The sequence below is a fragment of the Labeo rohita genome, chromosome 10, assembly GCF_022985175.1.
Source record: "Labeo rohita strain BAU-BD-2019 chromosome 10, IGBB_LRoh.1.0, whole genome shotgun sequence".
NCBI lineage: Eukaryota > Metazoa > Chordata > Actinopteri > Cypriniformes > Cyprinidae > Labeo > Labeo rohita.
The window spans coordinates 20814726-20840702 of NC_066878.1; the positions used below are offsets into that span (position 1 = coordinate 20814726).

Consider the following 25977-nt stretch of genomic DNA (forward strand, 5'->3'; position numbering starts at 1 on the left):
TTACCTTTTTTGTTAAAGGGGAAGTCTACTTCCAGAACAATTTACAAATAGTTTACTCACCCCATTGTCATCCACGATGTTCATGTCTTTCTTTCTTCAGTCGTGAAGAAATTATGTTTTTTGAGGGAAACATTTCAGCATTTGTCTCCATATAATGGACTGATATGGTGCCCCGATTTTGAACTTCCAAAATGCAGTTTAAATGTGACTTCAAACGATCCCAAATGCGGTTATAAACGATCCCAGCCAAGGAAGAAGGGTCTTAACTAGCGAAACGATCGGTTATTTACATAAAAAATACTGTTTAAATATGTTTTATTCTCCAATGCTCATCTTACCTTGCAGTCCCTGAACTCTGTATTCTGGCTCAAGACAGTTAGGGTATGTCGAAAAACTCCAATCGTATTTTCTCCCTCAACTTCAAAAATCATTTCAAAATCATCCTACATCACTGCAGAAGTGAACATGAAAGTGAACATGCAAAGATCAAACACCCTTAACAAAAAAGGTAAAACAGCGATATAGGACGACTTTGAAGTTGAGGGAGAACATGAGATGGGAGTTTTTGTCATGAACTGGAACAAAAAAACAGTCCAGGCAGAGCAAGACAAGATGAGCGTTTGACATTAAAAAGTGTAAATTGTGTTATTTTAAAATAACCGATCGTTTCGCTAGATAAGATCCTTCTTTCTCGACTGGGATCATTTACAACCGCATTTGTGATCGTTTGATGCCACATTTAAACTGCATTTTGAAAGTTCAAAATTGGGGCACCATATCAGTCCATTATATGGAGAAAAATCCTGAAATGTTTTCCTCAAAAACATAATTTCTTTACAACTGAAGAAAGAAAGACATGAACATTGTAGATGACAAGGGGGTGAGTAAATTATTTGTAAATTGTTGTTCTTAAAGTGAACTTCTCCTTTAAAGCCACATTTTTTTGTTTCACCATAAACATTTTTAGCACATTTTGACCACACTTGTGTTGCTTTGTTCGAAGGCCACTTATGCATACTGTGGTTTTTATTCTTCTACACTTTACTCTTCACACTTTCAATGAACGTCAACTGAATGTTTAAAATTTATGATCTAAACCAAGTATAAAATAAACAATTTCTGCATTTATTATTTGAATTTGATTTACATACATGGATGGACGTTTGATGGACGTATAATATGTGTCAGGAGCATTCACTCAGTATCATTATCTCATTTTTGACCAAGATGGCTTTTAGCTGGTTTTGCATCTGAACTCTTCATATATAAATGTCTCAGTAAAACAGCTTGTGAATAGTCAAGTAATGTGATGTACCTTAGAAAATTCAACAGTAAACAGTACAAAGTATATATAGCACTATAACACTAGTAATATAACACTATGCACTGTAGTAAAATTGCAGTCCCGTTCTTTAGTATATGGAGCAAACAAACAAATAAGTGTGCCAACTAAATAAAGGAGATTAGATTAGATAAGATTAGATATATGTGTTGGTTGGATCAAGGTTAATTTGTGGTTCAAAATTAAATGCACTGTAAAAAACAATTTGTTGAGCCAACTTAAAATAATTTTTTGTAACCTGGCTGCCTTAAAATTTTTTATTCAACTCGAAATGTTAAATTATACTATGTGACAACTTAGATATTTGAGTTTAATCAACTTAAATTTTTAAGGCAGCTGGGTTACTTACCCATCTGTTAAGTTTAGCAAACACAAATATCTAAGTTGTTACTTAATACAACTTGACATTTCAAGTTGAATAAACTTATTTTAGTAAACTTAAAATTTTAAGGCAGCAGGGTAACAAATTATTTTAAGCTGACTCAACAAATTGTGTTTTTTATTTTTTACAGTGTAGGCTACCAAAAAAGTGAGTTTGCAAGTTTGGCGATCAGGTACGAAATTCCGTGAAAACAAAGGATTGCTTTACAGCAGCAACAAATGTACTATTGATGGAAGGTATTGCGACTTTATATTACACAATTCTGACTTTTCTTCTCAGAATTGCAAGTTTATACATCCAGCTATACATTGTGCTTGTGAGAGTGGCATATTTATGACAGTGAATTACACTCATCTAACTGCAGGGGGCTCCATCGTCGCAAAAAATAAAATAAAATAAAATAAAATAAAATAAAATAAAATAAAATAGATACGGTTGATAGAATACATGCAATAGAGATAGAAATATGTTATATTTTGGATGCCTGTGAATGTGTAAAAGTTTAAATAGTCAAATAGGTAAAAACATGATTTTTAAATGAGATTATGAGGCGTCATTAAAATGAACTCAGGGTTGTGAGGTGCTGAAATGGAGCGAATGCTGGGGCTTCACTAGCACAGTTTGATGCTCGATCATGACAGCAATTAGCTCTCAGCTGCGTGTTAATGACAGGCCCACTCATTATCAGCCTATTACAAGAGCACACTGAAAAACACTTAGCGCTCATGACAATACCATCACAAACACTGTGCAGCTGAAGGAGAACAGCATGAGTGCAACCTGTCTGCTCTCTTGTGTTTTACGCCAACGTATAATAACATCATAAAACTGGAGGGGGAATTAGGTATAAATGAGATTTAGCTTATAATGTTAAAATGCTAGATCACTGATCTGAAAATGAGAAGTTTTCAATTTCATCTCTCTCTGTCTGCTGGAATCACTTTTATATGCATTATATATAACGAGTCATCAAGAACAAACAGTGCAGGTCTGTCAGATTTTCAATATGGCCTTTTTCTTTTAGATTTAGATTTTAGTTATGTGAAAATAATATGTGCATTTGAATTCAGTAGACAATGATTGTTTGTCCTCCATTAAAATGAGGTCAGGTTTGTGATAATCATATCTGAGAGGGTAGAGGCTGTATGGTCTTTGCATAAAAATGTTCAATTTGAAATTCTCAGAACAAAATAGAGAATAGTTAAAGGAATAGGTTACCAAAAAATGTAAATGTAACATTTAAAATGTAACAATAAAACCCACATATTTATTTTAGACTGTTTTAACTTACATTTTCACTTCTGATTCAAGTAAAAATCTTAATGATAGATTTGTTTCTTACAAACACACACTTTTTGGCTTCTCAAGATGTTAATTGATAGACTGGTGTGGTGTGGATTACTTGTCGAATACTGTGATGTTTTCATCAGCTGTTTGGACTCGTTCTGACGGCATTGGTGAGCAAATGAATGCTACATTTCTCAAAACCTGTTCCTATGGAGAAACAAACTCATTTTGAGCATATTTTCATTTTTGGGTGAGAAAATGAAACACAAATAGTCTAAGAGAGCAGGTGCACCTGCAACAAAAAATAATAATTGTCAACCTCATAAGGTCAAACTACATTTTATATGAGCTGTTTTATTCTCTTTTCATTTATTTATATGAGTTTTTTTCCATTCTTGAAGCTAAAATTTGGGACACCGTCTAAATATAGTTTGTCTAAAACATCTTAATGGAAAGTGGCATAAAATATTAATCACACAGGAAAAAGTCCTTTGAACAAACATTCTCCAAATAAAAAATAAAGTCTCAAAATAAAGTACTCATGAAATAAGAGAGAGAGAGAGAACATCTATTGTATGATATAATATATTAGTGATTTTTAATATAATAATTTTACATACACATTGACAGTTTTACAATCAATTGCTGCTGCTTTAGACCAGTGATTTAGACAATGCTCCTGTGGTTTACGACATTCTTGAAACTAGAGCATTTGCAAAAACAGGAAACAGTGGTTGTTGTTAAACAGGTAACAAAAAACTAGGAGAGGAAACGAAATGAGTAGTTTTAAACATTCAAAAAAAAAACATTTCTGGAAGCGGTAAACTGCTGTAGCACGACTAACAGAACCCGATCTCAAACAGGCCAGAACGCCAGATGTTTTGTTAATGTGCCTCCATTTACTTGATGGCTTATTTTTAAGTCTCTAATAACAGTCTTGACTGTTTAAATGCTTAATTGCATGCTGCTTGTGGATCCCTGCCACTACAATGACAAGGGGGAAAAATCTGTTATTGTTGAGCCTACAGAAATGTTAAACGGTCTTCGTGTTAAAACAGAGACTGTCTTTGGATGAATAGTGGGAGGCCGCAGCTGAGGCCACAGCTGTAATTATGGTATACGATAAGGTCACTCTTCAAGACCAACAATGATCGCAAGCGGCCTGTTTGAGATGCGAGACTTTGATTTAGAAAAATTACAGCTAATGCTAATAAAGTGGTTTATTTACATTTAAAAATATGAGACAGCGCAAGCAACATGAATAAGTCAAAAAATGTACCCAAGACAATACATAACACAAACAAACAAACAAAAAAAAGAAATTTCAAGGACATCACTTAAACATTTCTTTCGAACAGGATCGAAGTGCTCCGTAACCTGTCTTCATAGTAATACTCACAGGACGTCTTGCCTGCGTTCTAAAACTTCCTGATGATTGTGGTCAGTGCATCATCTTAGTTTTGGTCAAAATACACAATCTGATGTTATCATATTCATTGCTAAAGAAAGACGTGTAGGTTGTTCTTCAGAAACTAATGTTTCTTCATGAACACTTCCCCATTTAGCCATCAAACATTGGGTTAAGAAAATTCCCCACAGAGCTCTGTTCACCATCATCCAAAAGGCGTCCGTAGGAAGAGCGTCTGCAACACACAAATAAATCATAAGGCCACTTATTAGCAGTAATCACAAAAATGAACACTTTCTGTTTTAGCCTAGTATTTAAAGAGATAGTTTAGCCAAAAATAAAAATTCTGTTATTAATTACTCATCCTCTTGTCGTTCCAAACCCATAAGACCTTTGTTCATCTTTAATTTTCTATCAATGTTATGAAAGAGTGGAACCTTTTACCTGCTTTCACAAAAATTACCAAAAAGTAGTGATATTATGGGCATGGTACCATGGTAGTACCATGTTTAATAGATATATATCATAGTAGTATTGTGTTTTTTGACAAATCTCAGAGTACCATATAATAACATTTTATATAAATGTGGTGAACATTAAGTACTATGTACTACCTTAAGTTTTCATTCAGCAAGGATGCATTAAATTAATCAATGGTGACAGTAAAGACATTTATAATGTTTAAAATAAATGCTATTATTCTAATTTCTTATCCAATTATTGAGAAATCCTGAAAAAATGCATTGAATGCACAAAAATATGAAGCAGCACAACTGTTTTCAACATCACACAAATGAAAATATTTTTAATGAAATCCGAGAGCTAAATTCTCGTAGCATCCTAACATACCACTGATGTCACATGAACTGTTTTAACAATGTCCTTACTACCTTTCTGGGCCTTGAACGTGTCAGTTGCATTGCTGTCTATGCAGGGTCAGAAAGCTCTCGGATTTCATCAAAAATATCTTAATTTCTGTTCTGAAGATGAGCAAAGGTCTTACGGGTTTGAAACAACATGAGGGTGAGTAATTAATGAACTGTCTCTTTAATTTAACATTTAGTTTAACATCAAACTTTTAACATTTACCCCAAAATGAAAGACAAAAATGTAAAAACTATTTATTTTGTATAAATGCAATTGCATCTATTTTAAAATTCACACAGTCCCTCCAAATCTACAGTAAAGGTAAAAATTGTCCTTCTTAAATTATAATCAGCAAAAAATAAATCCAACCATGTTGTCACACCCTATTGGACTGTTTGTGTTGGTTTCTCCCTCTGTTGCCCATATTTGGTCCTTCCTGTTCCTGTCCTTTCAAGTCATTATTAGTTAATCACCCACACCTGTCTGTGTAGCATTACCCTGTCTTTATAAGTTGGATTCAGTTCACTGTATGTTGTCTGATCTCAATGTTATGTTGGTGTGTGGTTTCCTGTCCTTTAGGTCTGTATTGACCTATTGTGGATTATATTAAAGACTTGTCATTGTATTTTGCTTTTGTATTGCGCCGTCATTACACACGACTGTGACACATGTGGTATGTTGTAAATATTTTACAATTAAGTATGATGCAAGAAAATCTATTTTTTATTAACACTAATAAATATAGTGCTACTTGAAAGTTTGTGAACCCTTTAGAATTTTCTACATTTTTGCATAAATATAACACAAAACATCATCAGATTTTCACACAAGTCCTGAAAGTTGACCAAGAGAACCCAATCAAACAAACAAGACAAAATATATACTTTGTCATTTATTTACTAAGAAACATGATCCAGTGTTAAATATTTGCAAGTTGCAAAAGTATGTGAATCTTTGCTTTCAGTATCTGTTGTGACCTCTTTTTGAAGCAATAACCGCAGGTAACGTATTTAGTAACTGCTGATCAGTCCTGCACAATGACTTGTAGGAATTTGAACCCATTCTTTAGTACAGAAACACTTGAACCCTGTGATGTTGATGGGTTTCCTCCTATGAACTGCTTGCTTCAGGTCCTTCCAAAACATTTCAGTTGGATTAAGGTCTGGACTTTGACTTTGAGGAAATTCAGATCATTAACCTTGTTCTTCTTTAACCATGTTTTGGTGTAATGACTTGTGTACTTGTGGTCGTTGTGTTGCTGCATGACCCACTTTCGTCTAAGATTCAGTTCTTGGACAGATGTCCTGATATTTTCCTTTAGAATTTGCTGGTGTAATTCAGAATTTATTGTTCCATCAGTGATGGCAAGCCATTCTGGCCAAGATGGAGCAAAACAGGCCCAAACCATGATACTACTACCACCAATGTTTCACAGATTGGATAAGGTTCTTATGCTGGAATTAAGTGTTTTTCTTTTTCCAAACATAACACTTCTCATTTAACCCAGAAAGTTATATTTTGGTCTCATCTGTCCACAAAACATTTCTCCAATAGCCTTCTGACTTGTCCACATGATCTTTAGCAAACTGCAGACTGACAGCAGTGTTTTTTGTTTTTTGGAGAGTTGTCTCTTTCTCCTTGCAACTCTGCCATTCATACCATAGTTGTTCAGTGTTCTGATGATGGACTCATGAACATTAATATTAACCAATGTGAGAAAGGCCTTTATGTGCTTAAAAGTTACCCTGAGGTCCTTTGCAACCTTGCAGACTATTGCAAGTCTTGCTTTGTAGTGATCTTTGTTGGTCGACCACTCCTAGAGAGGGTAATAGTGGTCGTTTTCCTCCATTCGTACACAATCTGTCTGACTGTGGATTTGTGAAGTCCAAACTCTTTAGAGATGGGTCTGTAACCTTTTCTAGCTGGATGAGCAACAACAACTCTTTTTCTGAGGTTCTCAGACATCTACTTTGTTCATGCCATGATTCACTTCCACAAACATGATCAGACTTTTTTAAATTAAAACAGGGCATACATTGGCACCTGATAGTCATCCTATTGACTGAAAACACATCTGAACAAATGGACTCTAATTTCACTATAAAATGAACTGCTAATCCTAGAGATTCACATACTTTTGCAACTCACAAATATTTAACACTGGACCATTTTTCTCAATAAATAAATGACAAAGTACATATTTTCATCTCATTTGTTTGATTGGGTTCTCTTTGTCAACTTTCAGGACTTTTTGGTCATATTTATGCAGAAATATAAAAAATTAACAAACTTTTAGGCAGCACTGTATATAATTTATATATGTGCCATTCTATAGAATAGTTGCACCCTGCTGTCCCACAACCAAAAAACACATTTAAAAAGTAGTATTCAAATCTTAGATGTTTACTAAGATAATTTTATTATCTATCTAAACCCACAATAATATTAAAATATAAGTAAGCTTAATATATTTAAAATCATATTTTATTGGGTACTTTCAATTGGGAGGTCCCAAACCCAACTTATGAAAATTATATTGAAATAATTTTTGCATTTTATTTCATTGTTGGATTTGTATATATATATATATATATATATATAAAACCAAAACATTGGATGTTTTGTCAAAAATAAAGTATACTGAATTATCAACTAACATGTTATGATAGTGTTTGGTTCAATGTATATTCAAACTAATGAATGCTTAACTTTGAAATCATTACGACAAACTTTTTGCCTTTTACAAAGAAAAACTGATGTCAAAATTCAACACATCTCATAAATTGCACTTTAATTAGCAATAAATTGCTAATTGTTACTGATTTGCCTCTGAAAACTAAAATATAAAAAAATATATTTACAATGTAGATGTAAACAAAATATTAATCGGTCGATATAACCCTTCTAATTAAACTATATATTGCTGTGTTTCGGTAGTGACAAATTTGGGGAGAGGATAAATATTCCAAAACTTTCTGAAAATACAATATGAGAATTAACTGCACAATTACTAGAAATGTGTACCTGGGATATTTCCATACATACAAAATTTGAGGAAAAAGAAAAAACATATTTCTGTTCTATAGAATGGTCTATATGTGATCAGTTATGTGAGATTCAACATAAGATGCTTTGGAAGAAAAATACAGGAAGGAAACTACAACTAATTGTGCTTGATGCTTGACTCACCGTATTTTGAAGTAGTAAGCGCCAACAAGTAAAATTAGTACAATGGCAAGGAAGCCAATTACAATGGCAGCGACACTTCCTAGAAAGGAATAAGGAAAAGATTTCTTTGATGAATCATACATGACATACAGTCAGAAATGAAACCTATTTCAGGTATATTACTAGAAACATGACTTGCTTGTATTCAAGCGAAAGACAAAGCTCAGTGTAAAAACCATGACTTGCTTAAGACAAGTTTAAACATGTGAATGTCATAAAATGTGAAAATATCAAACAAGGTGTAATTTATTTTAAGGAAAGATAACACGCACACACTCTTTTAAATGAAATGTTTAAAAAAAAAAGAGACATTTGTCAGGTTTGAAATGCTAAAATAACTGATATAGTGTTCAAAATGAAAAAAAAAAAAAAAACTTATTGTTAATGATTGTTTTAGTTAATGTGACTCTCCACACCTGTGGTTCCTCTACAAGGACACATGTGTGAAAATCACTGCATTACCAGTTAACTAAACTTCACTGAGCAAAAATGAGTTCTGAGAAAAGCTCCAGCATTTGTTTGCACTTGTTATTCAATGCTAAGACATCCAGACAGTTTTAAAGGAGAAGTGCACTTCTAGAACTACAATTTACAGATAATGTACTCACCCCCTTGTCATCCAAGATGTTCATGTCTTTCTTTCTTCGTTGTAAAAAAATTATGTTTTTTGAGGAAAACATTTCAGGATTTTTCTCAATATAATGGACTGATATGGTGCCCCGAGTTTGAACTTCCAAAATGCAGTTTAAATGCAGTAATCCCAGCCAAGGAAGAAGGGTCTTATTTAGCGAAACGATTTGTTATTTTCATAAAAATAATACAATTTATATACTTTTTAATGTCAAATGCTCGTCTTGTCTTGCTCTGCCTCAACTGTTTTTGTTCCTGTTCATGACAGTTAGTGTATGTCGAAAAACTCCCATCTCATGTTCTCCCTCAACTTCAAAATCGTCCTATATCACTATTTTACCTTTTTTGTTAAGGGTGTTTGATCTTGTTTGCATGTTCACTGTGTCGGTACTTCTGCAGCGATGTAGGATGACTGAAGAAATGATTTTTGAAGTTGAGGGAGAAAATACGATTGGAGTTTTTCAACATACCCTAACTGTCTTGAACCAGAATACACAGAGTTCAGGGAGAGCAAGACAAGATGACCATTTGAAATTAAAAAGTATTTAAATTGTATTTTTTTTAATGAAAATAACCAATTGTTTAGCTAGATAAAACCGATCTTCCTCAGCTGGGATCATTTACAACAGCATTTGGGATCGTTTGAAGCCGCATTTAAACTGCATTTTGGAAGTTCAAACTCGGGGCACCATATCAGTCCATTATATGGAGAAAAATGCACAAATGTTTTCCTCAAAAAACTAAATTTCTTTACGACTGAAGAAAGAAAGACATGGACATCTTGGATGACAAAAGGGTGAGTACATTATCTGTAAATTGTTGTTCTGGAAGTGGACTTCTCCTTTAAGCACGGCTGAGATGTCACTATCACTTCTCATTCAATCTCCAGTACATCCCAGATTGAACATAAGTCATCAACGTAGTACAAAGTGCAAACATCACATTCTTAGATGCTTATGAAAAAGGGTGAGGAACAATTTAACCTTACAGGTAAAGGCTAGTGAACTGTGGTTCAGTCTGTATTAAATATTAACTTCGTTCTGGGCGTTAGTGGTTTGCATGTGTACAAAATAACAAGTCCATTTGTTGAAAACAAACCTGTTGTGACTCGTCTCTGTCCTTGATCACTATCCAAACACTTTGCATTTGACAGTATATTTTTATTACAGGCTTACAACATGGTTGTTATTTCATGGTGAATTTCATACTGCGCTTCAGAGAATATTAAAGCGGTTAAAGGAGAAGTCCACTTCCAGAACAAAAATGTACAGATAATGTACTCACCCCCTTGTCATCTAAGATGTTTGTGTCTTTATTTCTTCAGTCGATAAGAAATTATGTTTCTTAAAGGAAAATATTCAGGAATGTTCTCCATATAGTGGACTTCACTGGTGCCCCATGTTTGAACTTCCAAAATGCAGTTTAAATGCGGCTTCAAATGGCTCTAAACAATTGATCATTTTCGAAACAAACTGACAATTTATATAATTTTTAACCTCAAACACTCGTCTTGTCTAAGTCCACGTGAACTCTGTTTTTTCCAATTTCAATACGGTCAATACAGTTACACTGTAAAAAATTAAAAAAACAATTTGTTGAGTCAGCTTAAAATAATTTGTTACCCTGCTGTAGGGCTGTGCAAATAATCGCATGCGATTATGATGCGCATCTCTTCAGTAATGCCGGTTCCATGATTAGTCGTAAATTTCCATCACGTGCAGTCAGACGCATTCATTATGGAGCGGCACTCACTACAAATAGCCGAAAGAGCCGAAATTCACTGATAAGCCGCGCAATATCGCGTTCATTATTGCAGGCGATAATGAACGCGATATTGCGCGGCTTGTCAGTGAATTTCGGCTCTTTGTAGTGAGTGCCGCTCCATAATGAATGCGTCTGCACAGCCCTACCCTGCTGCCTTAAAATGTTAGGTTGTACTAAGTGACAACTTAGATATTTGTGTTTGCTAAACTTAACAGATGGGTAAGTAACCCAGCTGCCTTAAAATTTTAAGTTGATTCAACTCAAATATCTAAGTTGTCACTTAGTATAATTTAACATTTCAAGTTGAATAAACTTTTTTGAGTTGACTGAACTTAAAATTTTAAGACAACCAGGTTACAAAATATTTTAAGTTGACTCAACAAATAGTTTTTTACAGTGTAGGGTATGTCAAAAAACTCCCGTCTCGTTTTCTTCCCCACTTTTAAAATCGTCCTACATCACTGGAAAAGTACCGACCCAGTGTTTACAAAGTGAACACGCAAACAAGATCAAACGCCCTGTACCAAAAAAGGTAAAACAGGCAATTTAGGGCGATGTAGGGCGATTTTGACGTTGAAGAAAAAAGTGAGACGGGAGTTTTTTGACATACCCTAACTGTACTGACCCGGATTACACAGACTACGCATGTGCATCGCAGAGCTAGACAAGATGAGCATTCAAAAGTATATAAAAGGTTGTAAGTTAAAAAGTATATAAATTGTCAATTTGTTTCGAAAATGACCAATTGTTTTGTTAGATAAGACCCTTCTTCCTCGACAGGGATCGTTTAGACCCATTTGAAGCTGCATTTAAACGACATTTTGGACGTTCAAACGTGGGGGCACCATTGAAATCCACTATATGGAGAAAATACCTGAAAACAATTTCTTTACGACGAAAGAAAGACATGAACATCTAGGCTGACAAAGGGGTGAGTAAATTATCTGTACATTTTTGTTTTGATAGTGAACTCCTTTAACCTCAATAAAATAGGCTGAATAAAGTGCTATCTGAACTAAACCTATATATGAAACCATATAGATATAGTCTCACAAGGAAATACAACACACGCACCTTTACCTACTTAAGATCTGGAGCAGAAGGTCAAAACACAATCAAACGTTATGTTTGTTTCATCTACTGTATAATAGTCAACATTTGAAGTGGATCAAAGTTCATCAAAGTTGTCCTAAGACAAGAACGGGTATTGTTTTAGTTTTAGGACAACTTTGATGCAAGGTTTTGATCCACTTCAAATGTTGACTACTGTATATAAACTATGGGGTTCCATTTGTGCCAAAAAAGAGGCGACTGCTTTGTGCTTTGTACTACACATTTGTCTTTGTCTACAGTTATTGCCTAATTATTCAGGTAAATCAGTATATGTTGACGTGTATGTTGTCTGTTGGCGGCGTCTCAATCTGTCGTCCTGTCGTCTTTTTCTCTGTTTTTTTTTTTTACTGTTGTCCTAATTGTCATCTTGTTCTGTCGTCCTGTTCTGTCATCTTATTCTGTCATACTTACTGTCGTCCTGTTCTGTCATCCTAACTGTCGTCCTGTTCACCGCGGTCAAGTGAGCTGCCATCTGCGAACACCAGCCGCCATCTGGATTTGCTGCACGTCTATTAGTGGAATTATGGTAAGGAGACAAGAAGCGGCCAAAAAGCTGACAAACATCTATATTTCAGCCATTAAAATTTAAATGTGCTAGAAAACGGGAAAAAGGATTTACAAAACATATATATATATATATATATGTTTTGTATCTTCTATAATGAACAATATATATATATATTGTTCATTATAGAAGATACAATTATATTACTTTCGAATACATTATACTGTAAAGTTTTCTGAAAAAATAAAGTTTGTTAAAATACATTCTAACACTGAATGTTTGCTCCTTTTTTTCTACATGCATTATTAAAATTTCTTATTAAAAAGTTTCTTATTACTGTCTTAGAAAACTTTACATTATAATGTATTCGAAAGTAATATAATTGTATCTTCTATAATGAACAATATATATATATATATATATACGTTTTGTGAATACTTTTTCTAGCCGTTTTCTTGCACATTTAAATTTTAACCGCTGAAATATAGATGCTCGTCAGCTTTTTAGCCGGTTCTTGTCTCCGTACCGTAATTCCACTAATAGACATGCAGTAAATCCAGATGGCGGCTGGTGTTCGCAGATGGCGGCTCACTTGACCGCGGTGAACAGGACGACAGTTAGGATGACAGAACAGGTCGACAGAACAAAATGACAGTTAGGACAACAGTAAAAAAACAGAGAAAAAGACGACAGGACGACAGATTAAGACGACGCCAACAGACAAACATGCACGTCAACATATACTGATTTACCTGAATAATTAGGCAATAACTGTAGACAAAGACAAATGTGTAGTACAAAGCACAAAGCAGTCGCCTCTTTTTTGGCACAAATGGAACCCCATAATAAACAGGCCACAGGCACATGAAATTACGTATTGAAATATTAAAAATCTTTGTATTTGTATAAAATTAAATATTTACACTCATACCTGAGCTCAGAGCCTCTGGATCCTTCTTTTCTTCCTCACCAGAATTTGTGTGTTTTGACTCCGCCGTCACAGTATTTTTGGTTGCTTTTGTTGTTGTTTTTGCTGTTGTAGGTGCTAACACTTTAGAAGTAGAGAGAACCGTTGTAGTCATAGTAACTGTCGTTGTAGGTGTTAACGCTTCAGAAGTAGCGGGAACTGTTGCATTCGTAACGTTAGTAACCGTCATAGGTGTGCTTTTGGCAGTTGTTATAACCGGTTTTGTGCTTCCCAGTGTTGTTTGTGAGGTCTGAGTCTCTAAAGAGGATGTTGTCTGAGTTTCAGTCCCCAAACTCGTTGTGACTGTGGTCGACGCATTGGTCGCATTATTGGCTGAGCTGGTGAGATCAGTCGCTGAAGAGGTAAAGCTAGCGTTATTGGTAGTGGTTGTGTTTAATGTTGTCTGAGCTGATGTGGAGTTGTTCGTTGTGCTCATTCTCTCAGTATGTGCGGACTCAGTTGTTGCTTCACTTGTTTTGTGGGTCGTAGAGACAGATTCAGTCGTTGATTGTGCCTCAGTGGTTTTTGCTGGCGTCGCGTGCGTTTGTGCAAGTGATGTCGGTACATGTGAGGTAAGTGTAGTTGCAACTGTAGTTGGTGATGGTTGAGTGGTCTGTGTGCTGCCTCCAAATAACATCCAACCTGTCACAACACACACAAAACAACCAAAAAGTCCCAAAAATCTATATTAACCTATGAACAATATGTAGTGAATGCATTTTTCAACTATGAATGTCGCAAAAACACTACCTGCATCATAAAACTGAAAGTGTTTCTTAATCAGGAAACGCCTTGATGTTTAGTAGTTACACATTAAGCTTATTCATTTTTAAACTTTATAAATATCCTTAGTAGCCTACACATTATGAAAACATCGTCAAAGCGAATTTCAGGTGCACGTTTTGAATTATTAGTGTAGCCTATTGTTTAATATTACTCATTACGTATCGTACAAGCGGTGCCATCGAAATGTAAAGGACTATAAAATAATTTTGGCATGTTTAATTATTAATCTACGTATGGTCATAACTTATAGCTCGAATAATAAGTAGCTATAACAGAAATAAAAATGAGCACTAGGTTGTGTGTCCAAAAGGCATTTTAAACATACCTGCTAGTATCAACAACGTTGAAACGTGCATCTTCATTTTCCTTCCTCTTTCACGTTCTAACGCTGAGACTGTTCAACAGTTTCTCTATCGGACTGTAACACATGTAAGTGACAAGGAGGAAATTCACACGCACAGGTTGTGAGCGCGCAGGCGTGCACGCCTCCGGTCCTCTGTGACCTCCTAGTGTTTCATGTCAGATGAGCAAATAAATAGCAGGGCAAAGAGAGATAAAAACCGTGTGCATTTGTTATTAAAGTACACAAATGTTGGTTGGCACCAAATATAAACAGATTATCAATGTATAATATGTAAACGCAAGAGACCACAGAAACGTAAAAGGTGTTATGACTAAATCTCACCAGTAGGTGGAAGCAAATGTAAGTTAATGGATAGAAGTTTATTGTGTGTTTTTAAATGCTAAAATTAGGAGGGAATGATAATTTTGGAGGGAATTATCATAGTTCTTTAAAGGTATTGTGGTTTGTTTTCATAAAACGTTAGACTATGTCATCAAACTGTTACAAGAACATTAAAGGTGCAGAATATTAAAATCAGCCACCATGTATAGCCTATAATTGCAGTAACCAAAATAAGAGGGATATGCAAAATGCATGTTATTTTTTATTTAGTACTGATTTGAATACGATATTTCACATAAAAGATGTTTACATATAGTCCACAAGAGAAAATAACAGTTGATTTATAAAAAAAAAAAAAAAAAACAGTTTAAAAGTTTACATACATTAATATTATTTATTTTATTTTTTTTCTGTTTAGTGATGGTTGTTCATGAGTCCCTTGCTTGTTCTGAACAGTTAAACTGCCTGCTGTTCTTCAGAAAAATCCTTCAGGTCCCACAAATTCTTTGGTTTTTCAGCATTTTTGTGTATTTGAACCTTTTCCAACAATGACTGTATGATTTTGAGATCCATCCTTTCACACTGAGGACAACTGAGGGACTCATATGCAACTATTACAGAAGGTTAAAACGCTCACTGATGCTCCAGAAAGGAAAATAATGCATTAAAAGCTGGGGGTGAAAACTTTTGAACAGAGTGAAGATATGTACATTTTTCCCAGAAGACAAAATAAGTTAAATTTAAAGTTAAAATCTTCAAATTCCAAAAGTTTTTTACCCCCCCGGCTCTTAATACATTGTTTTCATTTCTGGAGCATCAGTGAGCGTTTGAACCTTCTGTAATAGTTGCATATGAGTCCCTCAGTTGTCCTCAGTGTGAAAAGATGGATATCAAAATCATACTTATATCATAATTATTGGACAGGGTTCAAATACACAAAAATTCTGAATAAAACCAAAGAATTTGTGGGACCTGAAGGATTTTTCTGAAGAACAGCAGGCAGTTTAACTGTTCAGGACAAACAAGGGACTCATGAACAACTATCACTAAACAAAAAAACAAAAACAAAAAAACATCTGTGGATCATTCAGGTAACAACACAGTGTTAAGAATCAAGTGTATGAAAACTTTTGAACAGGGTCATTTGTATAAATTCAGCTATGATTTTCTCATGTGGACTATATGTAAAGATCTTTTATGTGAAATATCTTATTCAGGTCAGTACTAAATAAAAAAAACAACATGCATTTTGTATAATTGCTCTTATTTTGCTAAAATAATCAACATTTTGCAGATTCTGCAAGGTGTACGTAAACTTCTGGTTTCAACTGTATATGAGTATTGTGGTTATTATTGGTAACTGTCAGGTTTAGGTACAACTGCTATATAGCTAGATCACAGTCTGAAAGACTTTTGGTCTTATTGTTGTATCATCATTGAGACTACTTAGTCAGGTTTGTCGTCATTCCAAACCACATTCCATGATGATCTGTTAAAATATGTGTAGAGAGTCATATAGGTGGAGCTCAGTAGGAACAAAGGCCATGTTGACTTTGTTTTGCAACTCACAAATGCATTATGGTGATATCTGGGAACATCTAATTGTACAAGCAGAACAAGTCTGTCAGAAAACAAGAAAGAAACACCAGCATGAGTTGGCTAAAATGACAAATAGGTTTCCTCAGCTCTGAGTGGTCTTCAGCTTAATCAGTTTAACACCAGCTGGCTAGGCTGGGTAACCAGATAAACTATTTTTAACAAGCCAAGAACGAACAACCAACTGGTTTAAACTGGTATTTTGGGCAGGAAAAGAAATATATCAAATGCATTCGTTCTGTCAGGAGATTAGCAGTTTAATGTTGTGAAATAGAAGGGGATTAATAGAACAGAGTCTAAACGGAAAGAAGTGTCGCTTCATTCGTGATTCAGAGGTGTGTTCAGGGAACGGCTGTAGTTTCAGAGTGACTGTTACTGTATGTAGAGGATGTCATTTCAAATATGCTTTCATGGTTTCGAGTGTGCATTTCCATCCGCATTTCATTCTCCAAAATGATGCAACAAACAGTACAGGAAATTATGATCTGTCAAACCTGTGACGTTCACAATGCAGCACTTAAATCCTTTTAAGCAACAAGAGATTGCAATAAGAGCAGTCTTATTTGAGTATCATTGAGGTACTATCATTTTTGTTAATATTTTGAATTAGTTTTATTATTAGTATGTTGTGTGTTTGACACAGCAAGTAACTTACTGAATTCAGTGTGAAAAATGTAAGTTCATGTAAAACATGCTTTAATAATCTACAACTACAACTTGGATTTTTTTTACATTGTTTTTTTACCTTTTGTTTTACGTTACATTTTTTACATTTACATTAAGTTTAAATGAGAAATGTTGCCTTAACAATTAGATAAAATAAAATAAGTTTATTTCAAGTTTATTTCATTTTAACATTTATTTTTTTAAATGGGTTTTACCAAAATTCTAAATAATCAAAAAACAAGTCAAGACAGAGAACAAGACAACCACTGATTGACATTTAGATGACGAAAATTCCGAAAGACTAAAAGATTTTATATATTCATATATACTGTATGTATATTAAATGTTATTTTTTAGAACATTCTGAGCAATATTTAAATATTGTACAATTTTATATAGTTATACAATAGTTTCCTATAATAAAATAAAGTTCACATATATTTAAACTTTTCTATATATTAATTTCTTTTTCTTTCTTTTTTTTTTGAGTATAATAAATATTATGCTACTTAAAAAAAGGAAATAAAAATGAGAAAACATAAAACATTACCATACAAAAATAAAATAAGTTTATTTCTTTCTGTTTTATTTTATTTTAAATATATATATATATATATATATGTGTGTGTGTGTGTGTGTGTGTGGATACATATATATATTATTTTTTAATGGGTTTTAATGACTACCAAATAAAAAAATAAAAATAAAAAAATGACAGAAATTCATTCAGTATACTGTATATATGAATTAAATGTGTTATTTTTTTAGAACATTTTGTACAATATTTATAGTTAAATATGACAATTTTACAATAAGTATAGTATAGTTGTACAGTAGTTTCCTATAATAAAATAAAGTTCACACATATTCAAAGTTTTCTTTTAACATAATAAATATTTAAAAATTACCACACAAAAAAATTATTATATATGTGTGTGTGTGTGTGTGTGTGTGCGTGTAGGTTTTAATGAATTCCAAATAATAAAAAAAAAATGGTAAAGTATTTAGATGACAAAAAGATTCAAAATATATATTCAAACTTTCGTATTTTATTTATTTTTATTTTAGCAAAATATTATTATTTTTATTATTATTTTAAAAAGTCAGGGGGGAAACAAACATTATCATAAGAAAATAACTTTAATTCTTTCTATTTTATTATATTTCATTTTAACATTTACTATTTATTTATTTATTTTAATGGATTTTAATTCGTTCCAAAGAATAGAAAAAAGTCACAACAGAAAACGACGCTCTGGTTTGCAATGGTGATGTATTTAGATGACAGAAATTCAGAAAGTTTATTAAGTTATTTTGTAGAAAATGTATTGTTAAATATTGTACAATAAATAGAACTGTAGTATAGTATAGTTTTATGTATTTATTTATTGCATAATAAATGTTATTTTACTTTAAAAAAAAAAGGAAAAAAAAAAACACATTGCCATATGAAATTATCTCAATTATCTAGTAACTATTACTTAATAAACGAATGAGTTATTCGGGATGATCACCATCAGCACCAGAGTCTTTCCTCAATCTTTCGTGTCATGCGTGATGTAACACCCGGTGGGCGGGGCTCCACAGGTGCGCCTAGAACAGGTAGTCGAAACTTGGAGCGGTTTTAATGTTGACAAGCGCAGGCAGTCACGTGACATTTAACAATAGTCGGATTTTACGGGATCCTCCCACGAGAAGTTTCTGCTGCCCGGCTACTTTCTAAACAAACAGAAACCAATCCATCCATCCCCAGCCAGGCTTTTTTGTGATCTCCCAAGTCCACCATCGTCATGCGAACTCCTGGGATTTTTATTTTCGGGATGGTGCTCGCACCCTGCGGGTGGATCCTGGAGCTGACCAGCACCGTGGCACCCGCCTGGCGCACGATCAACAACATCCCGGGAGAATCCAGCGACCTGGTTCTCCAACAAGGACTATGGGACATCTGCAAAACTTTCACATCGTCCCGGGATATTCAATGCAACCAACAGGACACGCAATACTTCAGCGCTCAGATCATCCAGATTGCGAGAGGTTTGATGTTATCGTCGCTCATTCTCAATCTCATTGCCATCGGCGTAGCATCAGCTGGAGTCCGATGCTGGACTGATAAACCGCAGTGGACGGTCGCTGGGGTCGGAGGTCTTCTCATCTTCATCTCAGGGGTTCTCACCATCATCCCAGTGGCTTGGTACACTCACATCATGACCTCCATCTTCTCCACATCCACTGATGTTCGTGTGGGATACTGCCTGGTGCTGGGCTTCATCGGTGGCATCATGGAGGTTCTCGGAGGACTAGTGATGTCCTTCGGCTTGTGTCGGTGCTGCAGCCGTCGGAATCGCAATGAAAGGCCGAGGACATTCGCGGTGAAGCCCACGCGCAATCCATCTCCACCGCACAGAGCCCCCACGGTGTCCAGCGTCAGCAGCATCAGCAGCGTCAGCAGCGTCCCGTATTACTCCAAACAAAGTGAGATGGACTTCACAAGAGCCAAGAGACAACAAGACAGCAGACCGGCGAATAGTACTGCGTATAAAGCACGACCTTACGACACCGATTTGTGAAAGAACAAACTTCACAAATCTGTGAACAAACTGCACGGAAGAATCCTCACCATCGTTTACCCGCGTAAAAATACGTATACATGAGTTTACCGATCAGATGAGTTTCGTTTTTAATGACAATTCGGTCTAATTATCCGTTAAATATTATCTTACATTAATAATTCACTAAATCATTGTGAAAAATGTTTTTGTACATGGTACTTTTCTGTTTGTTAACTTTACTTGGCAAAAGATATTGCCTCAGAAATGGCTACTTAGTAGGATGAATTAAATATTTGAGCATGTTTAACTAGATTTTTCTGAGGCAATACCTTAACATTGAAATTTAAAGTAAGCAGCTTATATTTTACCGTGAAAAATGAAGTGTTTCTCTGTTACATTTACAGTGAAGATGGTAAAAGTAGGCGTCCCAATGTTTATATGATTGTTTATACTTATTTTTACTGCCAGTCATGTGTTTTATGTTACATTTTAGGTTGTTTAGTTCATGTTGAACATTATTTTAGTGTGTGTGGGTACTGCCTGTATGTTTTTATTAGCCGTGGTTCTCGGAAAGGCTCTTGATTAACTGTAATTAACTTGTTTTACCACCTGGAGGTTATCGGTCATGTCATCCTCTTAGCTGTCCACCTTTTTCTTTAACGCGGAAGAAAGCTTATGGGTGAGACTTCCAGTTCATTAGCTGCTATAGGGAAATAACCTGCAAAATAACAAGTGAAATTGTTTACACTACAAACTAGCGTGTTTATAATTAAGATAATACTTTAAAATAACACGACATGCCAATTTGAAATATTAAGCAGCAAAATGAGCTGTTTCGTACAGCTAAAAATAACTGGATACTGATGACACCGAAAGCCAGACCCATAAAATTTACAAATGGCCACACCCACTCTTACAGGAAGAAAAAGGTGGATATTATTGATCGGAAAATATGATTACCATTATAAATATTGTACCTGGTAAGGTTTTATTGAAGAGCACTAACACCATTAGTTTGGTTTTATACATTGCACTTTATATTGTGAGGCCCTAATCATTGTAGTGGTAGTACCTTCAATGTCTTTTAATAGTACTCTGGGCTCTTATGTGTAAATATGTAACTTATCAGGAATCTCCTGAGTTTGTACAGTTGTACCAACTACAAAAAGCAAACACATTTTTCTGAAGGAAGCTAATCTTTGCACAGCCACTGCTCACAGACTTTCGGTGTTTGCAGTAATATATATGTCACTGGTGTTTACTATAGACAGAATGATATGTAAAATATCTTTGTGGAAGTTTATGTGAAAGGCAATGTCATAATTGACATCTACCCATCAAATTTAATGCAAATGATTGAAGGCTGTTTATTGTTCTGTATTTTTATGATTGTGATAGATGAGCACTGCCCTCATATTTTTACCTGAATTAATGTAATAAAAAAGAAGTGAAAACCTGCTGATTTTGAACTAATGTCGAGTACAACTTTGAGTTCTTATAATATACACTACCAGTCAAAATGATTTTTTTAACGTCTCTTTTGCTCACCAAGCTTGCGTTTATTTGATCCAAAGTACAGCAAAAACAGTAAAATTTAAATTTAAATTTTAAAATAACTGTTTTCTACTTGAATATATTTTAAAATGTAATTTATTCCTGTGATTTCAAAGCTGAATTTTTAGCATCATTACGCCGGACACATGATCCTTCAGAAGTCATTGTAATATTCTAATTTGCTGCTCAAAAACATTTATTATTATTATTATGTTGAAAAGAGCTGAGTAGAATTTTTTCTGGTTTCTTTGATGAATAGAAAGTTCAGAATAACTGTATTTATCTGAAAAAAAAAAAAAAATTATAACGTTATAAATATCTTTATATCACTTTTGATCAATTTAAAGCATTCTTTCTAAATAAAAGTATTAATTTCTATAATTACTTTTCAGAAAATAATATATATTTTATACTGACTCCAAGCTTTTAAACTGCATAGTGTTTAATATTACAAAAGCTTTTTTATTTCAGATAAATGCTGATCTTTGGATCTTGCTATTGATCAAAGAATCCTGAAAATACTGTTTTAAATATTCATGACAATTTAATAATAATAAATGCTTCTTAAACAGCAAATCAGCATATTAGAATGATTTCTGAAAGATCTTGTGACACTGAGTAATTATGCTGAAATTTCAGCTTTGATCACAGGAATAAATTACATTTTAAAATATATTCAAATAGAAAGCATTTATTTTAAATAGTAAAAATTACTTACTTTCAGAAAAAAACAAACAAAAAAAAACAACAACAACTGTAAATCAGTTGCAAAACAAAAGCAAACCAAAAATAAAAAGCAAAATGGGACAAAGTGTGTATCTTAAAAATATTAAACACTTTATTTGGCCAGTTATCAACTAATGAAATGAAAGGACATAAGTGTGTGAATGAGAGAAAAAATGAGAGTTTGAACTAGGCAACTGAAACCAACATAGACAATTTGCAAGACTGAACAAAAGTTTATGCAGATGAACTTGAAACTCTATGAGGCCTGAAACCTCATTGTTATTCCACCATAGACAACTTTTCCTTTTCCTTGAAACTTGCCTCAGTCTCTTCTATTTATCCCTCAGCCCTGCATACTGGTGTTCCAGGTTCATCTGAAACACGGCATGCAGCGAAAACCAGTTTTGTCTATGTTTGAACCAGACATTCGACACACCCCGCCCTTCAGATGCTAATCAGACAGAACCACCTCCTTGAAATTTCAGTATGTTTCTTCTTAAGCACCAGTCACACTCGACTCGCTGCAGAAACGGACAGCAGCTCAACCCTCAACCATGCGGACACCGGGGATCCTGATATTCGGCATGGTCCTGGCACCCTGCGGATGGATCCTGGACCTGACCAGCACGGTCGCGCCAAACTGGCGGACCATCCACAACCTGGCAAACGAGGCTTCGGATCTGGTGGTGGAACAGGGAATCTGGGACATCTGCAGGACCTCCACAACGTCTAGATCCCAACAGTGCAACCAGCAAAGCAACGACCAAATCTATTTTAACAGCCAGATCATTCCGATCGCTAAAGGAATGATGGTCGCGTCGTTGATCGTGACGGCGCTCGGCCTTGCAGTTGCAACACCTGGAGTCAGATGCTGGAGGGAAAGACCCAGATGGATACTGGCTTCTTTGGGAGGCCTTCTTATCTTCTGCTCCGGAGTGTTGACCATCATTCCCATTGCGTGGTACACTCATATCCTCACCAGCATCAATTCCACCTCTGTCAAGAGAGACCCAAACAGATCGGATGACATTCGTGTGGGATACTGCATCATTTTGGGCTACATCGGAGGCATTATGGAAGTCCTCGGGGGTTTTGTGATGTTCCTCGGGATTTGCTCCTGCTGCGGCGGACGCAACCGAGGAGAAAAACCGCCTCGAACCAACACACAACGGCCGGCGGCGGCCAGACCGGACAGATCGGACAGACCGACGCCTCTGCCAAGGGTCAGCGTACCGAGACGCTATAGCAGGAGCACTGAAAGCAGCGTGCCATACTCGCAGAAGTCAATGGACGATGACCTGGACTTCCCAAGAGCCAAAACCAGAGACAGGGGATTCGTCAACACATCCTACAACGGAAGACCTTACGATGCTGATCTGTGAAATTACTAGCTTAGCTAGCACACTGTGAATATTTTGTGAGCGGTAACAACTTTTAAACACCTGATAGATGTTTGAACAACTGCACTCTTGAAAATGAAGATACTTTGTTGTCACTGATGGTTCCATTTAGAACTTTAAACATCCATGGAATCTTTCAATTGAGCAAAGGTTCTAAATAGTGAAAAATTGTTTGGATTTTTAGAGTTCTTTAGAACAAAAATTTTTTTTTTTTTTTTTTTTTTTTTTAAGTTTTTCGCTGAAAGGTTCCTTGAGGAACCTAAATTGGTTCTTCAATGGCATCACTGCAAAAAATGCTATTTTGAAGAGTGTAAAAGAGCATAAGCATCTTTTCTTACTTCTACAAGTATTTTGCATGTTTACAACAGTTACTGATTCTGCCAGTTGCACTTTTAAGCTAAGCAACATTTGGTTTTAATTTTAAAGTTGTAAATAGACGTAACTTCCCGTCGAAAGATGAGGTTCGAACGCAGGTCGAAATCAACTCATGCATCTTATTGTAAGATATAAGCTAACAATAATACTGCAAGATTTGATTTGATAAAAAATGAGCTCGTTTGAACAATGAATTGTGCAATATTTTCTTTTGCTGTGGAAAAACAATCTAAAGTTAGTCAAGAGTTATCAGGGCTTTCTGTGATGTGGTGTAACTAGTAATACTGGTTGTTTCAGTTTTATCTCCACTGCCTGCTTTGCAGCATGTGGGTCATGTTTGAACTGTCAGGTGATCCATGAGTCATGTGAACAATGAAGTGATAGACAAAGTATATTACTCTACAAAAAAAGTATCTTTTAAAAGTGTATTTTTAAAAATTTCAGTTTCTGTGCCATTTTCTTCAGTTCTTTCTAAGATTGTCTAATGAACCATACTACTGTAAATGATCGTCTGTTTCTTTTAAGACAGTGAGCAAAGAACCTAGCTTCAGTCTGGAAGTGTCAAAACAAACTTATCTTTTACACAATGGACTGGAGACCACAACATGACATGTATTACAACAATAAATTAATAAAGTTACTCATTAACTATAGATACATAAGAGCAGCAACTCATCCAATCATGTTGTATTTCTCATTGGGTTCAAGGTTACTGTGATTTCTAAACAGCAATGTTTCATCTTTTAAATCTCTCTGTAACAGTTCCTCATTTTTGTTTTGTTTTTTTGTATTAAAGTGCTATTTATTAAAAACCAACGCTGTTGTACGTATATCAATAACTGCTGTACGGTTATGCAAATAACCAGTCCAGAATCAAATGACCTACAGAAATAAATAAGGCAACACTTTTAACACTGGCTTAAGAATAACCATAATTTGTGACCCTGGACCACAAAACCAGTCATAAGGGTCGATTTTTTCTAAATTGAGATTTATACATTATCTGAAAGCTGAATAAGCTTTCCACTGATGTATGGTTTGTTATGACAGGACAATATTTGGCTGAGATACAACTATTTGAAAATATGGAATCTGAGGGTGCAAAAAAACAACAAGAAAAAATCTAAATATTGATAAAATCACCTTTAAAGTTGTCCAAATGAAGTTCTTAGCAATGCATATTACTAATCAAAAATTAAGTGTTGATATATTTACAGTAGGAAACTTACAAAATATCTTCATGGAACATGATCTTCACATCATCTAATGAACAATGAAGTGATTATATACACACACACACATATACACATATACATGTATATATATATATATATATATATATACACACACACACACACACACACACATATATATATATATATATATATATATACACACATACACACACACACACACATATATATATATATATATATATATACACACATACACACACACACACATACACAGCAAACTAAATGTGAAATAATTTTTTTTAACTATCATATATATATATATATATATATATATATATATATATATATATACTTACAAAAAAGGGAAACGTCACATGAAAAGACCATTTAATCTGGCAACATATCGCAAAAACTATAGCAAACATTTTTAAAATGGACCAATGTAATCATATATACATCTTTATTTGAAAATACTGTACAGACAGTCATTTTAACAGTTGAACAAGGCTGAATTGAGGCTGCATAGTTAACTTGAATAATTTTGAATGAGAGCTGTTGTGAAACTCTGTAAGTAAAAGTTAATAAAACCAAGACCCATAAAAAAAATGGCGTGACTATTTTCCATAAACGCTTGAAAGAGATACTTGTCTGGCTTATCAGTCTATGAAACTAGGCAGGTTTCAGTTTTTCAAACTCACCAGTCAGGACTGAGCTAAATATAACACCAGAAAAACAGCACTGAAATACCTGCCGTGTTTCAGGAACTAGTCAATGCATGTTTAACGTGATTTACATGCATCTCTCCTGCAGGTACACCAACCCAATCATGTTCTGAAATCATTCAAATGTGCTGCGGACGTCACGTATTTCATATACAATAGTTTTCAGTTAAATGTTGAATTCAGTTAGAGCAAGGCTACTTCAATACCTACATATGTACACCGATTACAC

At 34.6% G+C, this 25977-nt stretch overlaps 3 protein-coding genes across 3 annotated transcripts; 2 read left to right on the forward strand and 1 right to left on the reverse strand.

Moving 5' to 3' along the window:
- Nucleotides 1-3922: 3922 nt before the first annotated feature.
- parm1 (prostate androgen-regulated mucin-like protein 1) lies at nucleotides 3923-14751 on the reverse strand. Its single transcript, XM_051121964.1, has 4 exons — nucleotides 14605-14751; nucleotides 13458-14135; nucleotides 8476-8554; nucleotides 3923-4654 (listed from the first exon to the last, which is right to left on the reverse strand). Exons 1-4 carry the CDS (start codon nucleotides 14639-14641, stop codon nucleotides 4573-4575), a joined length of 876 nt encoding a protein of 291 aa, XP_050977921.1. The 5' UTR covers nucleotides 14642-14751; the 3' UTR covers nucleotides 3923-4572.
- Nucleotides 14752-18732: 3981 nt separating this feature from the next.
- Nucleotides 18733-21229, forward strand: cldn23.2 (claudin 23.2). Its single transcript, XM_051121968.1, has one exon. It carries the CDS (start codon nucleotides 19017-19019, stop codon nucleotides 19791-19793), a length of 777 nt encoding a protein of 258 aa, XP_050977925.1. The 5' UTR covers nucleotides 18733-19016; the 3' UTR covers nucleotides 19794-21229.
- Nucleotides 21230-22532: 1303 nt separating this feature from the next.
- On the forward strand, nucleotides 22533-23685 carry cldn23.1 (claudin 23.1). Its single transcript, XM_051121965.1, has one exon. It carries the CDS (start codon nucleotides 22610-22612, stop codon nucleotides 23435-23437), a length of 828 nt encoding a protein of 275 aa, XP_050977922.1. The 5' UTR covers nucleotides 22533-22609; the 3' UTR covers nucleotides 23438-23685.
- Nucleotides 23686-25977: the final 2292 nt, after the last annotated feature.

Bases quoted from the DNA above. Each gene is read 5' to 3' on its own strand.
- parm1 (XM_051121964.1), bottom strand. From the start codon at position 14,641: ATGAAGATGCACGTTTCAACGTTGTTGATACTAGCAG. The intron at 14,136-14,604 runs GTATGTTTAAAA...GTGTTGTGACAG, and splicing joins AACGTTGTTGATACTAGCAG to GTTGGATGTTATTTGGAGGC. The intron at 8,555-13,457 runs GTATGAGTGTAA...ATTCCTTTCTAG, and splicing joins TCCAGAGGCTCTGAGCTCAG to GAAGTGTCGCTGCCATTGTA.
- cldn23.2 (XM_051121968.1), top strand. From the start codon at position 19,017: ATGCGAACTCCTGGGATTTTTATTTTCGGGATGGTGCTCGCACCCTGC.
- cldn23.1 (XM_051121965.1), top strand. From the start codon at position 22,610: ATGCGGACACCGGGGATCCTGATATTCGGCATGGTCCTGGCACCCTGC.